Source organism: Polyodon spathula, chromosome 21, assembly GCF_017654505.1.
Source record: "Polyodon spathula isolate WHYD16114869_AA chromosome 21, ASM1765450v1, whole genome shotgun sequence".
Taxonomy (NCBI): Eukaryota; Metazoa; Chordata; class Actinopteri; order Acipenseriformes; family Polyodontidae; genus Polyodon; species Polyodon spathula.
Window position 1 is genome coordinate 4,323,586 of NC_054554.1, and position 15,147 is coordinate 4,338,732.

General features: G+C 37.1%; 3 protein-coding genes across 14 annotated transcripts; 1 reads left to right on the top strand and 2 right to left on the bottom strand.

Annotated features, from left to right (window-relative positions):
* On the bottom strand, positions 1 to 4,894 carry LOC121296343 (tumor protein p53-inducible nuclear protein 2-like). The gene is made up of 4 exons (XM_041221782.1): positions 4,806 to 4,894; positions 2,912 to 3,079; positions 2,208 to 2,340; positions 1 to 1,409 (listed from the first exon to the last, which is right to left on the bottom strand). Exons 2-4 carry the CDS (start codon positions 3,030 to 3,032, stop codon positions 1,193 to 1,195), a joined length of 471 nt encoding a protein of 156 aa, XP_041077716.1. The 5' UTR covers positions 3,033 to 3,079; positions 4,806 to 4,894; the 3' UTR covers positions 1 to 1,192.
* Positions 4,895 to 5,022: 128 nt separating this feature from the next.
* Positions 5,023 to 8,938, top strand: LOC121296344 (protein C19orf12 homolog). Of its 12 annotated transcripts, none has more exons than XM_041221790.1 (4): positions 5,023 to 5,191; positions 6,792 to 6,864; positions 7,083 to 7,264; positions 7,526 to 8,938. In XM_041221790.1, exons 3-4 carry the CDS (start codon positions 7,105 to 7,107, stop codon positions 7,789 to 7,791), a joined length of 426 nt encoding a protein of 141 aa, XP_041077724.1. In that variant the 5' UTR covers positions 5,023 to 5,191; positions 6,792 to 6,864; positions 7,083 to 7,104; the 3' UTR covers positions 7,792 to 8,938. The 12 variants fall into 12 exon arrangements, with proteins under 12 accessions (XP_041077724.1, XP_041077727.1, XP_041077720.1 ...); XM_041221793.1 differs by having other exon boundaries at positions 7,086 to 7,264; XM_041221792.1 differs by lacking the exon at positions 5,023 to 5,191 and adding an exon at positions 5,208 to 5,698.
* A 2,427-nt stretch (positions 8,939 to 11,365) lies between these two features.
* LOC121296148 (pleckstrin homology domain-containing family F member 1-like) lies at positions 11,366 to 13,411 on the bottom strand. Its single transcript, XM_041221398.1, has 2 exons — positions 13,097 to 13,411; positions 11,366 to 12,766 (listed from the first exon to the last, which is right to left on the bottom strand). Exon 2 carries the CDS (start codon positions 12,745 to 12,747, stop codon positions 11,926 to 11,928), a length of 822 nt encoding a protein of 273 aa, XP_041077332.1. The 5' UTR covers positions 12,748 to 12,766; positions 13,097 to 13,411; the 3' UTR covers positions 11,366 to 11,925.
* Between the last annotated feature and the right edge of the window lie 1,736 nt (positions 13,412 to 15,147).

A 15,147-nucleotide genomic window follows, 5' to 3' on the forward strand; every position in this document is an offset into this window, starting at 1 on the left:
TAATAAACATACTTTTTATTTAGTGAAGTTAGTCGATTGCAAGAATATTTTTAACAACATTTTGTAAATAAATGTGTGTAATAGATACAAGCTGCCCTGGTGCTTCTTCATTGAAGTAAAATCTGTAAATATCACCAATCTAAAGTACACTACATCATACAACACAATTCATTACTCTGTTGCAATTACAGAAAATAGGGTACACTGTTCCTTTGTAAGAACTTACACTGTTGTATCGTCTGATTCCAGTACCAATAACAACAACGTGTTAATTTGAAGATATGCTGTGAAAAATGTATACAAATTAACATAACCTTTCAAGTTTGCTTGTAATATATGTGGTATTTTAACGTACACCAAGTTTAAAAACAATGTTTCACAGTGCTTAAAGCATGCAAATACCGCAACTGGCTACTGTAAAATGTGAGCCTGATTAGTTGATTACATTATAAGCTGCTTTTGCTTCAATCATGTCGACTTGAAACATCAATATTAATATTGAATTCACACAAATAGCTGCCCCCATTGCTGTAACACTAGCTGAACAGTGAACACACACGTTTAATAATGCACAACTAACGTCTAGAAATAACCAATACAGTATGGAGAAAAAAATCGAAAAAAAGAAAAACAAAAGCCTTTTCAAACATCCTTAAACTCTGTGTAACTTACAGAAACATGGACTATTTACTGAACCGGCTCCTCTATATATCCCCAGATTCTGATACTCTCTGTACCTTCAGGTAAATGATACCTTAGCCAATTGGGTAAGTGTTTCTCTAGATATGTGGAATCTCCATAGTGAGACACATATACAGTCATAGGTATACACTATCTCACCACTGGGATTTGCATCCACAGCTAGGGATACCAATTCCAGTCTTGCAGCTATTACCACAAGAAGTAGCCGCTACACTATGAAATATCAGAAACACCGCAAGTAACAGCGCAACACTCTCAAAACAATAAAACAGTTTTCATTATCAGTTATACAGGGTATAAAACTATAATCGCTTATTCTCAAAAAAGTGCCATTCTTACTTATTTGATGACATTAGCATGGTTTTCTTTTGGTTAATGAGAAATTAATCGGGCATTTTTATTTTATCTAAAAAAAAATCTGGCATGCTCTGAGAATATGGGGTGTTTAAACTAAATAGTCTGCAATTCGCATTTGGATTCTTACTTTTTCTTAGTAATTATAGACACGCTGGCAGGGCTGCTTGAAATTGCCATAGTGCTTTTCTTTTGGAGAATATCGTTTCTTGGATCGGTTCTGTCTGTGGAGGCGATTCCTGCTTAGCTTTCTGCGGTCGACGAGGAGCTCAGCCCTCTGCATGTAGTACAAATGACTGATGTGCTCAAGAACAGTCATCCTTCGTGGGGCATAGCATGCCATCTGAGCAGGCCTGCAGAGGCAAGAGAAAGTGGGACATTTAACTTAAACCAAGTAGCATTTTCTACACAGCCTAAAGGCTGCCAGACGCGAAGCGATTTTTCATTGGGCGACAAGATACATTCACGCAACCATACACACCAGAAGCTACACAAGTCCTGACAGATTTTAAAACTGCCATATCTATAAAATTATTAAAAATTGATTTTGAAAAAACTATCATAGGGCAATAAATCACACATTCCAGGCTTATCCAGTTCTTCAAAATGGACTCCTGTATATTACTTTTTAAAATCTGCATCTTTATAATTGTGACATCTTTAAACAATCTGTCATAAAACTCTGGGTATTTTTCCATGGCAAATATTATTTTTTTTCTCCATCATATTGGATACTGCTTTAAGCTACTGGATAACGTGCTTTGAAGCTGTTCTCTGATTGGTCAATTCGTAGTTGTCACATGACAAATAGCAGAAAACAGGATTCAATCCTGTTTATTCTGCATCGCTCCATTGTCGCCCTGCACATTTTCGCTTGTCGCATCGTGTCTGGTGTGCATTGGCCTTAATATAGGAACCTTCAGTTTTCTCTTCAGTTTCACGCAAAGTTGTAAATTTTTTAAAGACCTTGATAAATCTGGCCCAGTGGACCAAGCCATATCAGGATGCACTACCCTCAAACAGGATATTCCAATATTTGGAGGATTGCATGCATTCCTAGATTCATCTTGGTGACCACATTCTTTGGTACTGAAATTGAACTGTGGAATACCACATACAAAAAAGTACAAAAGACTGAGATAATGACTCACCTGGGAGCGTCTGCATCCTCCTCCTCCTCCTGGTCGCTGCTCTGCCCCCTCATGTTGTACACAGACATGCTGGGGTGCTCAATCAGCAGGTTCTCCAGGGAGCCCATCTCCAGCTGCACCACTGGGCAGCTCTCTGCACACGACAGACAAAGCAATGCAGCTCAGCAAACTGAGCTCACCTGCATAATCACACATGAAGAATGCACCCCTCCTTACAGTATTTTAAAAGGAGTGAGTCGACATTTACTGACCTTCCAAGACGATCTTTAGCCAAACTTTATATATTAAATACAGATATTTTTAATTTAGAGTTCCAGGACAGTATTGTTACTTTAACACATCAGTTTAATGTAATATCACTGTTTACTTCGCACTTGCACCCGGAAATATTGCAAGAGGCATCAAAAACAAGAACAGTTTTTACATGAATACGCCAGTGGCAAAATACCAAGGTCTTCATAAAAGAGTATATTTTTGGTTAAACGCTTAGTAAAATACTACACTGTTCAGTATTTTACATGTTTGCTTACACATTAAGAATGCCTGTATGTGATAATTGCCTTGCAAGGGGCATGTTTCTTTAGTTGAGTACATGACTAGCTTTATCTTTGTGACACAAACTTTTGTGTAAGAACAATCTTCAGCGTGTTAAAACACAAATCTGTTCTCTCCCCATTTTCTTCATCAGTTCTGGGGATACTCACCCTGCACATTGACGATGACCCACTCCCCCGCTTCAGTTTCGAACAGCTCTTCGTGATCATCACATTCATTTGCTTCCTCCAGTTTGTCTCCAAGTAAGAGGCTTGCAATTTTTCCAATCATTTTAACAAAAGCAGTTTCTTCATGGATTGTTTCAATCCCCAGTACCCCTAAAGAAAATTAAAATACAAACACTAATAATGTATCGGCTAACCATGCTCTCTCTCTTGCCTACAGACTAGAAAAATACACTGTATTCCCAAATTGAAGGCCTGTTGCAAGCTGTCAAGAGGTGGTTGTGGCCTATTAAAAATATTCCTGGGTTAAATCCCGAAAATGAAAACCCAACTCCAGATTGATGTTGACTGTAATATTATCAAGTTGTCCGACACCTCCATCTGTCAAACTTACACATTTTTATTTTTTAAAAAGCATAAAATGTGTTATACTGTTGTTTTTTTTTTTTTGGCGCCCCCATGTGGCCATTTTGTTTAATTAAGCTAAAGACTGTCTTTGACCTTACCAGCTGGTCTTGTTTATGTGTGTTATGCTTTTAAAATTACTAATTACTTTAAAAATGCTAGTCAATTATTTTTAAAAAGCTCTGAGTCTTTTATACTTGACGTCTTACTAAAAGTTTTTTTTTTCTAGCAAACACGTCTGCCTGCTGTAGCGTGCCGGTAACCTGACCCTCCAAAGAAGCCCTGCTCGTTTAGTTTAGCCTTGAACCGTGTTACCAGACTAAAGATATTTGCATCATGTTCAGCAGTCTTTGGCAGTATCCCACTTTGCAAGAGCTATTTGCCAAGACACAGACTGACGTACTGTAAATTCGTTGCTCTATTTTAAAAACGCAGTGCTTCACAGTTCGGTTTAGCTTGACACTAAAATCGAGTTGGTGCCTGTTTGCTACAATTCAAAGAATACAAACCACGCTCCAGTATTTTACATTACCCCAAACCCTCATTGTTTTATATCACTACATCACTTGCAAAGTGATAAAACATCGCTATCAAAGTTAAACATGTGTTTCCTTGTTCGACTGTCCATGTACTCTGCTGTACAGCAGCGTGACAGTTGTGACATCCTGTTTACTTGCGTGGTGATTACAGTAGAACATTCTAATTTATGTTGCTTTTATGGCTCAACAGAGTAACAGTGGGAATACATTAATGCACACTGTGTCTGGAGGGTATTTTCAGTACAACTATAAATGTTTGCGTGTTAGCTTGTCTGTTACTGCAACAGAAATTACCAAACAGTATCTAATTTCACAACTGAGACTGGAAAACAAACGTATCTCAGCTGTTTGAGAACTATGTACGCATTTGTGACCTTACATTGCCCTTTGAAAATGTATGATGTTTGCATATTATTGTATCTTACTCTGTTTAGTAAAAAAAAATATAAATAAAAAAATAAATAACAATGTATGCTCGAGGTACAAACAACATAGTGGTATTTATTTGTGTAGGCTAGGGGGAAAATGACGTATATTTATAAAAAGATATACATAAACAGCCATAATGCTATTTCTTTTACTGGTCTAACGTATATGTATTTGTTTGAAGCGTTTATTCACATAATTGCCACATGTTTTCGATAGCATGTTGTTACTTTAGAATGTTAATAAATGTACACTATATATATATATATATATATATATATATATATATATATATATATATATATATATATATATATATATATATATATATCACAATTTAAAAACGTATTTGAAGACAAAACAGAAAACATCAGGTTAAATCGTGTTAAATCTAACATGAAAACGCCTTGAGCTGTACTGTACACATTTTTACATATTTCTAAACACAAATACATGCAAAACAGTCGCTGCACATTTTGAGTTATTAGTGAATATTGAAAAAGGTTTACCTCTAAAGATGGAAGTCGATTTTGTCCAAGACACCGAAACAGCTATAGCAGTCTGATCAGCAGAATTTAGCTTTGTTTATGTCTTGAAAAACTGTTTACATCCCCTTGCTTTCATAATCAAGATTTTTAAAATACGTCACTGTAACTCCTCCCGACGAGGGCGGGCATTTCTCATTACAGTGTGGTGGTGGGTGCCCCAAAATTGGGGGGTTGTTTGTTTTTCCTTCATCATTGTAGACACATTTTTTTCAGTCATATCAGATCAGATCATTTCTTGTGTTTTAAAGTGCTCCTCAAAGCACAGTTCCAAAACATCAGATGCAAAGACAATGAGTCACCGGTTGGGCTGCCTGCCTGTTACAGTCTGATATCTGCGTGTGAATAAGGTAACGGATATTGGCAATAAGTTAAACATTTTTGTTTATGCCATTTTGTTTGATAAAACTGCAAGAATATACCTATTCTTAAAGCCCGAAGCTCGGGTTGAAAGCAGCAAACGCGTGATGCAAAATGATAGCTCGACTTAGCTACAGAAAACTTTAATAGGGGAAAAGACTGTCAAGTGGGGTGAGGATCAGGGCGCACACGATTTCTTAGAGAAAACAACACGTGACTTCAAATATCACGAATACCACCTTGTTCACTACGACTCTGTGATCGTATATAGAGCAATGCACATTGGCATTTCCTAGTCTCTTTATAGTTTTATTCTAGCCAACTTTCAAAGTATTACGCGCCAGTGGTACATATGTTGGAAGTTGATGTTTATCACGTCTGTACACACTGACCTATCTGAAACACAAAACTCAGCAGCTTCGCGTTTATGGGTCGGTCGACAGACGCTAAACAGAATATTGCAGCCACCGAGTTCTACCTGGAATCTTCTAATTTTGGTAAGCAGCGTTGTGTGTTGGTTGAATACAAATTCACATAAACGTATTAACGCATGCAGTTAACATAAACCCAATACAAATCTCGACAGTGTTCATTTTCGAATACTTCCAGTTTTACAGGAAACTGACGTGTAAGCAAAGCAAATTCCCGTGAATCAACGCGATGATGACTGGAAGGTTAAAGCAGCATTGTGAAACAAATAGTGAAACAGTGAAATAACTGTGCACGTATTTGAGCTAAAACAAGAAGCGTAACCTACCGCAAACAAGAGAAGGCACGGTATGTTACAGTTTGTATTTGTGAGGTGTGTGTGTACAAGGTAAAATAGGGGTAACAATGCGCCGAACCAGCTGATTCACAACTGTCAAAAGTCAAGCGCATTTGATTCAACAATAAATAAATAAACAGCGTGTGGTTTCACATAGTACCTATGTACACATAACAAACTAGTAACAGGCAAATAATTATGCCAAGTAACAAAACGCAAAATGCTGTTGAATGTATTATTATTTATTCTAGAGCAACGCTAGATAGATTGGTAGCAAGTCAGACCAGCTAAAAGAAGCGGATGTCTTTGTATTACGTTCTGTTATGTAGTAAATGATAATAAAAACACATCTGAAGTATAACCTCACCGCACCATAAAAATAGAAAATGTTTAAGTGTACATGGTAAATGTAGTACAGTAGTTTGACCCAACCATTTTAATTAATGAATTCGTTAATTTTTTTAGGAGGCTGGCTTTTTTATTTTTAGAAAGGTTTTTCTGGAAACATTTTACCTTAAATAAATCATGTGTCTCGTGGATCTCGTGACCGTGGGTAATTCTTCCATTGTCATACCAGAATTACTGTATTCGGTTAGAAAAGTCATTATAACTCAAAGCGAAGTCAAACATGACCCACAGTGTAGTGTAGTGGTATTTAATCTTTACTTCTTTGATCTTTTAACCTGTACCAATGTACATTAGGAGACTGGATGTCTTTGTTAACTTTGTGTGTACTAAAATTATTATTGCCACAATAACCAAGTAATAATTTATTATAATGAATAAAGAAGTAACATCAGTAATATTTCCTTGTTTAATTTCAGGCAGGTAGATTCTGGGCTTATTATTTTATTGGGAGCTGCTCCTACCATCAGGCTCAGTAAACCTTTTGTAAAGGTAAATACAGTGTATTTTTCACTTGTCTGCTGCACAACAGTTGGGAGCAAGCAGCTGTGTTAGAAGACTGTGAATAGCAGCATCTTGTCAGCGTGTTTTTTTTTAGCAATCAGGTTTACGTTGCTGTTACTTTTTGCTTTTGTTTCAAAATAGACTCGCTAATCTGAGATAATATGATTCGAGGCTAGGGAATTCTATGCTTTTTTTTTTTTTTTAAGCAGGGAGTGTCAGCTAGCCAGGATGCCTGTGCGAGTGGATGACGTCATGAGCTTATGCTGCAACCTTTCTCAGCACCAACAAATGAAGGCTGCAGTGAAGCATTCTGGGAGGGGGGCTATTGTGGCAGGAGCAACAGCTTTCATGGGGGGCCTTGTGGGAGGCCCACCAGGGATTGCTGTCGGTAAGTGGATTGACAAAGTAAGCTTTTATTTGAAAAATTAGTCACATTGATTAAGTACATTTACACATAGTTTAACTTTTTCTTTTGAAAATGTATTATTTTTTTTTCAGAAGTTACTGGATGTACAACATTGTCCCCTGTCATTTATTATTTTTATTAGGAAAAAACAACAAACTGGCCTATCAGTTTTAACAGTGAGCAACCCATGATGTATACAAAGTATCTGGTGTGTGACAGTGATATCTCACCTTCGTGCTGCAGGTGGAGCTGTGGGTGGCTTGCTGGGTTGCTGGATGACCAGTGGGCAGTTTAGGCCTCTTCCCCAGATTATCTTGGAGATGCCACCCCAGCAGCAGCAGCAACTGTATGACAGCATCGTGACCATCATTGGGAATTTGGACTGGACTGACGCTGCTCAGCTCATAGCACTGGTCATGGGGAATGCAGTTCTGCAGCAGAAAGTGGCAGCCGCTCTTGTGACTTACATCACACAGGAGCTCAGAGCTGAGGTCCAGTACGGGGACTAAATTCCAATAGCTATTATTATTATTATTATTATTATTATTATTATTATTATTATTTATTATTATTATTATTATTATACTTTAACCATGTGTTGTATGGTCTGAGTCCAAAGCACATAATTGTACAAATTAGTCAAAATCCTGTAAAATTGTTTTTAGTTGGCATATCCAGCAGGATCAATGTATACTGACATGAGAACTAATCCTAATGTAAAAACTTTAGGGTTTTACTGACGTTCAAAAGTAAGCCAGCGCAATGTTCCCTTGGATTAATGCAACTCAACTTAGGGTTAGTTTGTAAAAAATAAAAGAGCAATACTTACTTTGGAAGATCAATATTATAGCATCAGTAGAGACACATCTACAAAGATTTTGCTCCGGTGCAAAGTGTATTCCACTTTTTTTGAAAGGGAAGTTAGGAAAGCTTCTGAAATTGAACATAACAACTTCTGTCTGTTCTCAATCAATAGCATATCTTTTTATTTCACTTAAACTAAAATGTACTGGTATAAAAAATTCAGAAGATCCAAGTTTATCCTGATAAATGTAAGATGCTAATAACCTGATATTTGATAACTGTTATTCAAACAACAAACTAATATCTATTGATGGCAAAAATAAACTGAATGCTATTTAGGATTGTTGAATGTTTACCCAAGCATTGGGAATAAGCTCAGTATCTTGTATCTTATTTAAGAAAGAAAAAGCTTTTTTTTTTTTTTTTTTTTTTCCACTACTTCATTAAATGGGTTTTAGTTGTTTGATTATTGCTGACCTGGTGTGTGTATGATCATTGTTTTTCTGGTCTTAATGGTGGTTATTCATCTACATTTCTTTAACGTTGATATCGGAAGTGTAATTATGGTTAGGCGTTGTCAATAGCAGGGCTGCTGCTGCCGCTGAAAATCATTCACAACCAAACCATGTGCAACATCGTGAGCAGAATTTATTTTCAATCCTTTAAATCAATTTACATGACGTTCAATACATGTACTTAATTGCATGACAGCAATATAAAGTTTAATCAAGGAACTACTTGGGGTGTGGAGTATATACTGGACACAAAGAGATACTGAGATTTTGATTAGGTTGTTTTTTAAAGCTGTAAATTGTTGACATTAGCTGACAAAAATAAATGTTTCGAAATTAATTCAACATGTGTGGTGTATTTTACTTGGAGATTGGGTTTGGAGTACACTGTACTCTGGTATGTACAGTGAAGTTCCTTGTGTCTAATCAATATACACATTGTTGTAAGAGCACCCATTTAGAACCTTCATCCTGATATTTCGACTTGTAAAATAGTGCTTCAGCACCGGCAGACACTGAGATAACAGTTAGCTTCATCTTGCAACCAATCGGGAGGATTTTTTTTTTTTTTTAAGCCAACCCCAGATATTAGCTGATTTAACCCTCCTCGCAGTCAGGCATTTAAATGCATACAATTAATGTTTTCAAATGTTTTTAATTTAATGTGCCCAATCATTTTACCCCCGATTTTCTCACCAACTTGGGGTGTTCCATAATATTTTTCCCCTTGCTGCAGCAATTCCCCATACAGCTCAGGATAACTGATGGTTCAGTGGGTGTCCTCTGATCCCACAACCGAGCCATCTTCCTGTTTTACACCCACGAAATCGAGAGCGAAGGACAAAGGCCTGTGAAGGGTTTTGTGTAAAGACATGCTATATTCAGACATAACCACAAGGTGGCACACTTCTATTATAATTCAGAATGGTTTCATTATAGCATTCTGTGAACTTGAAGCAGTATGTTTAATCACATATTTATATTGTGACCATATGGGAACAGCTCATTATCGAGCAATAGTCCTGCGCCCAGTGCTGGGTTTCAAAATTATCATCAATAAAGCACCAGTAGAACCTCAAAGTTAAGATAATAATTCATAGGACTTATCACAGTCTGTAGGTTTACTATTATGAGATGTCATGCAGCTATATGGGGTGGACAGTGTACAGATTGCTTAGACTCCAGGATCCTGATCATTTAAATATGTTCTTACAGACAAGACTGGGTTTAGGACTAATGTAAATGTCTTGTACTAGGATTTTTTATACATAGCCCATAAAACATTAATAATTAGCACATACTGTACTGTTAAATACAGCCATAGAATAATGAGGGCAATGTTGTATATATATATATATATATATATATATATATATATATATATATATATATATATTTAATCAATCTAACAGTTAAACTATGTGCAAATATATAGTGGCAGCATTTATCCTTCCATAGATACTTTTGAGGGGCATGACCTTCCATCTGGAAGGACGTGAACTAACTAAGAAGTCTGAGAAAAGGAAACAGCCCTAACCTCACTCGTCTGTTCACACACAATATACCACACAGGAAGATGCTACAGCAGCGGTCTGTCAAGCTGTGGGTCATGCAGATAGTTACTGCTTGATCATGCACTTACGGGAAATCATAAGCTGAGAAGAAGCTGGTCTGGTCTGAAGAGCTCAGGGGGTTTAAACAAACATTAAACTGCAGCCTCCTACCCTGAATAGGGTTAAGCTCTGGTGGGGAACAGGGAGGAATCTCTTAATGAAAAGACAGAACATAAACAAATCAGCATATTATTGTATGGGTTTTCATTCCTACTGTACATCAGTGATATTTCTTACTCTTTTTCTTTTGTTTTTGCAAAAAACGGGGGGGGGGGGTCCTGATTATAATTATTCCCCATTGGTGATCCGTATCCCTGTCCTGGGGAAATAGTGATGGATGTACACAAGTTACAAAGCCCCTGTTCTTTAGTCTTGAACGGTACATATCTAGAGAAACACTGGTCTAATTTAACTTGCTAAGGACTTAATCTCAGGGTATATGGAGTCTTTTTATCTGTCTGGCTAACTGACTTTCTGTAGGTCAAGCTTTGCATGCATATGGAGACCCAAGTGTAATAATAATAAAATAAAATAAAAAAAAAAGATTTTATTTACAGAAGCGATTATTAATTTATGATGAAACTTTGCCAGGACATTCTTTAGCACAAACTGTTGAGAATATCTTAATCTGGAAGTGTACGAAGACCACAGTCTGTGCATGAAACATAGCTTTTCCTTGTGAATAGTGTGTGGATAGTTCATGATGATCAGCTTTTGAATGATACTGATGGCTCTCACTGGCTTGTTCACAGTTAACAAGATCATTTGGCTAACAGACAAGTGATTAGCCTTGTGGCCAAAGTGATGGTTTATCTGAAGCGGTCAAATTAGCATTTTGCAGTAATTTAATACTGATTGTGGTATTTAATACAAGACCCTATGTGCCCTATTCAAACAGCTTCGGGGTTACTTAAAGTTATTTTTCTTATTAAGTTTTTATATATTGTTCAAAATAATAAACCATTTGGCTGTTATTGACTTCTTTAAATGACCCATGGGTTGAAGCTTTGGGTACAGGGCTGTGATTCCTTGCTGTATTTTATAAGGTACAACGTGTGCTGGCTACCTCAAAAAATACCATCTTAAGGCCACATTTTCTAAGCAGTGATGTATGGATGCCCTTTGCCTGACTTTAGTAAGCATTGAAATCCCTAGTAAAATAAAATTGAAAGCGGAAATGCCAAATTGATTTAGAATATTGTGTTTTTATTTGTGACCCTTAGAAGTGTCATCAAGGCACAATTAGTTACATCAAATTTAAATACTGGTCAACCATAATTTAACAATACGCTGGAGACATAAATACATTCCCTTAATACACACCAGTACAATTACTTAAAGGATCCACAATATCTGAGCAGCCTGTAACACTGACCTCTGCTAAGTACTTAAATTTAACATTTTGGGTAAACCAGGCATATAATAGTGTTCTTTTAAATAACTAAATAAATATATTCACAAAGTATTGTCAGAATTCTTAAATATGGCAACATTTTTGTGTATTAAATTGCATGTGTAGTGACCTTTTGTAACATAAGTACATATTGAATCTTTACAATTAATATGGAGATTAAACCAAAGAAACATGACATTTCACGTTGCTGTGTACACAATGTTGGTGTCATTTAAAGGTAATTGTCTTTGTGTAACAGGTTCTGCACAATCCAATCTCTTCAGTCAATTACTAGCATTGAAGAAAACAGTTGGGACACTGTTATTTAAGATATGCAAAGCTAGTGTTTTTTGGACGGTACATATTCTGTGGTTTTGCACACTGGATGGGCATCATGTCATCTTCCTCCCTCTCATCACTGTCCTCATTGCTTGACACTTCATACATGGGCATTTCCAATTCAGACCCTTCTGAACTCCTCTTCCCAGCCTCCTCCTTGGCCTTCTCACGCAGTAGTGTGTTGAAACACAGAGTGCACACTCTGACGGGTTTTGCAGAGATGGCTGGGATGACAATCCTACTCTTGGAGCACGACTTGCACACCACAAAGCCACACTGCCGGCAGTGGTGCCTCCGTTGCGCCACGGTGAACTTGTCCGCGCAGCGCATGCAGATATCTGAAGCTCGGTCAGGAATCCAGGTAGCTGCAAAACTAGTGGTGGGCTCCTTCCTCGAACTGATCAACTGCTGCTCCCTGCACTCCAGAATGCGGCAGATCCACGCCTGTTTTTCCTTCTGGGAAGCAGCGGACATGTAGAAAGATTTCTTGGGCGTTCTGATGAGCCACTGGTTTTTCATTTCCACGCTGTCAGCCAGGTCTTCAACGATGGTATCTTCCAGCGGGATGATATGCTGGTTTTTGTACCAGAGCCTGTGTACCACGATGCTGCCGTACACTATAATGTCATTGAAGAGGAAGAACATCTTGGGCTGCAGGCTACGGCGACACAGCTTCAGGAGCCTCCCCTCTCCCACCAGAACGCGCCCAGGCTTTGCAAGACTTTTACCGGATGGTGCAAAGGCTCTCTCCACGGCAGCAATGCGCAGAGCATTATCCTCTGTGAATGCCATGCAGCTTGCCATGGCTACTCTTTCTCAGTTCCTAAAATGTGAAAAGAGATTGAGGTTAATTATTACTGTACATACATCCAAATTTGGAAAGTATAGAAATATAACAATACGAAGTCTAAATCCCACAAACTCCAATGCAAAGTTGGTATTAACTTTTGGGTGAATTAATTCATTTATTTATTATTTATTTATAAAAAAATGATTTTATGTATAAGTACGCAAGATATATTTATTACTTTAAAATCTTTAGAATTGGTGAATTACTTTTATTCAATTGCTACTCCTGCTACACCTATCACCACTTATTTGTGGTAGATATTACTTATATGCAAATGTATAGAAAAAAAAAACATGTTCTTACCTTCTTTGCAAAATATCTGAATTGTTGGTCGTTTTTATTTAGGTTGAAGATGTTATTTTGGTGCTAGGTCTGCACTCTGCTCATTTCAAGTTGGAATGCTGCTGGGACTACGACGACGGTCTAGGTAGTCGTCTATTTCCTGGTTTGGGGATTTCCATAAATGTCAATCTTCCGGCAACTGTAACCACAGAACACTGCAACCCTTCTTATCAGACAAAAAAAAAAAAAAGAAGTCTTATTATGGAGAGTGCAGCTTCAACACCCAGAAACAAATTATGATAGGTGCTTTTTGACATCGCTAATTACAGCATTACAACAGGCAAGGATAGCAGTACTAATAAAACCTGACTGAACTTTAATCAAGGAACATGCGCGTTTCAGTAGCAGGCAGAATAGATTGCCAAGGTAACACACATGTAATCCAAATAACGCAATAGAAAGTAGTAGAAGCCATCAAGCATATCAAGTGTCTTTTAGGTAAGCAAAGACCAGAATATATGTCAAACCCCTCCAATTAGGTTTAAAGAGGTCTGCAGTTCCCTATTCAATTAGAATTATTGCACAGCTATCCTTATAGCAACTTTTAAAAAGGCAAGAGGATTGCACAGCACTTCATGTGCAAGTAAAAAGTAATAATATGTGAGCATGGGGATTTGCACTTTATTAATTCACGTGCAGTTGTACCGCGACTCCAATTGAATGACTGATTAACAATCGAGTCTCGGTACAGCTGCATAAAAGCAACATGTTTTCACTCACTCAGGGTTGTGTGTTCGGTGAATGGAGAGATAATAATAATAATAATAATAATAATAATAATAATAATAATAATAATAATAATAATAATAATAATAGTAGTAGTAGTAGCAGTTCAAATATCAGAACACCGTGTTTGTCGGTTTTGTTTAATCTCTTTGTTTTAGCTATCAGTGCCGTGTCCTGTGTCTTGTTTGTCTTACAACCTTTTATTTTCTGTCTGTCAGTTCATTATTAAATGCTGAGCAAGACCATTCGCTCACCTTCACCGCTGTTATTTATCTCCTGGTTCCTGGTCTGACGTCACCCATTGCAGCTTCTTTCTGACAATAACTTAAAAACATTTTCAAATATTTTCAGCCATTCACTGAAGCTTATTGATTACTGGACTTCAATAAATCCTTAGGATCTTTACAGCAAATGCAAATATGTATATATATATATATCTATATCTATATAATCTATATATATATTATATATATATATATATAGTGTATGACAAAATACAGAAACTGTTTTTAGTACCAATTCATAATCAATATGTGAAGACCTGGCCTACTTCTATGGAGGGAAACATATTTAATCAATGTGTGAATAGGGGTATGTCAGTAATGTAAGATTACACTTCAAGCTCTTTGATTCAGTACATTATGGGTTCTGCTTTGAGGTTCTAGGATTCATTTTGGAGCTGAACAACTGCTGAAAGGGTGAGTTTTCAATACCTTTTATTTTCAGCTGCGCTTTAAAGTAAACTCACCAGGGCAAGGGTTTACAGAAATGACAAACTACTGAAGCAATTCCCCGAACTGTAACGCAGACTGCTCTGCTGCTTATCAGAAGCCTACGTGACAAGAGAGAGTAAAGGTTCTTACTGTTTGGTAGTTGGCCGCGCCACTACAGGTCAACTACCAAGGTATGTGTAATCTAATCAATGTTTATTCTACTTAGAAACTGATAAACATTGCCTTTGTGGCGATTTTAAATCTGCAATTCTTTAAATTACACGTTGCAGGTTAAAGTATTGATTTAGTTACCTTTTCAATGTCATTTACTTTTAAAGCTAGACTTTCTACCTGAATGTTTTGCGGTCACCCAGTGTATAATGGTAAGCTTTAATGGAGCTTCCTGACAGGTGGATGAAACAGCTGAGGCTCTGCAATATGCATTCAAGGTTCTTGTTTTCGTCTTTTACAGCCTAGTCATACCTAAAACCAGACATACGTGCATACACACAGATCAGCTTCTTTCCAACCCATACTGACTGTAAACAAAACTTCGTTCTGTGTCATACTTGA

What these genes read in the sequence shown, in the direction of transcription:
- LOC121296343 (XM_041221782.1), bottom strand. Translation starts at nt 3,032, where the DNA reads ATGATTGGAAAAATTGCAAGCCTCTTACTTGGAGACAAACTGGAGGAA. An exon ending in GGTCATCGTCAATGTGCAGG is followed by an intron (nt 2,341 to 2,911) that starts GTGAGTATCCCC and finishes TGTCGTGTGCAG; the next exon opens with AGAGCTGCCCAGTGGTGCAG. An exon ending in GAGGATGCAGACGCTCCCAG is followed by an intron (nt 1,410 to 2,207) that starts GTGAGTCATTAT and finishes TTGCCTCTGCAG; the next exon opens with GCCTGCTCAGATGGCATGCT.
- LOC121296344 (XM_041221790.1), top strand. Translation starts at nt 7,105, where the DNA reads ATGCCTGTGCGAGTGGATGACGTCATGAGCTTATGCTGCAACCTTTCT. An exon ending in CCCACCAGGGATTGCTGTCG is followed by an intron (nt 7,265 to 7,525) that starts GTAAGTGGATTG and finishes TTCGTGCTGCAG; the next exon opens with GTGGAGCTGTGGGTGGCTTG.
- LOC121296148 (XM_041221398.1), bottom strand. Translation starts at nt 12,747, where the DNA reads ATGGCAAGCTGCATGGCATTCACAGAGGATAATGCTCTGCGCATTGCT.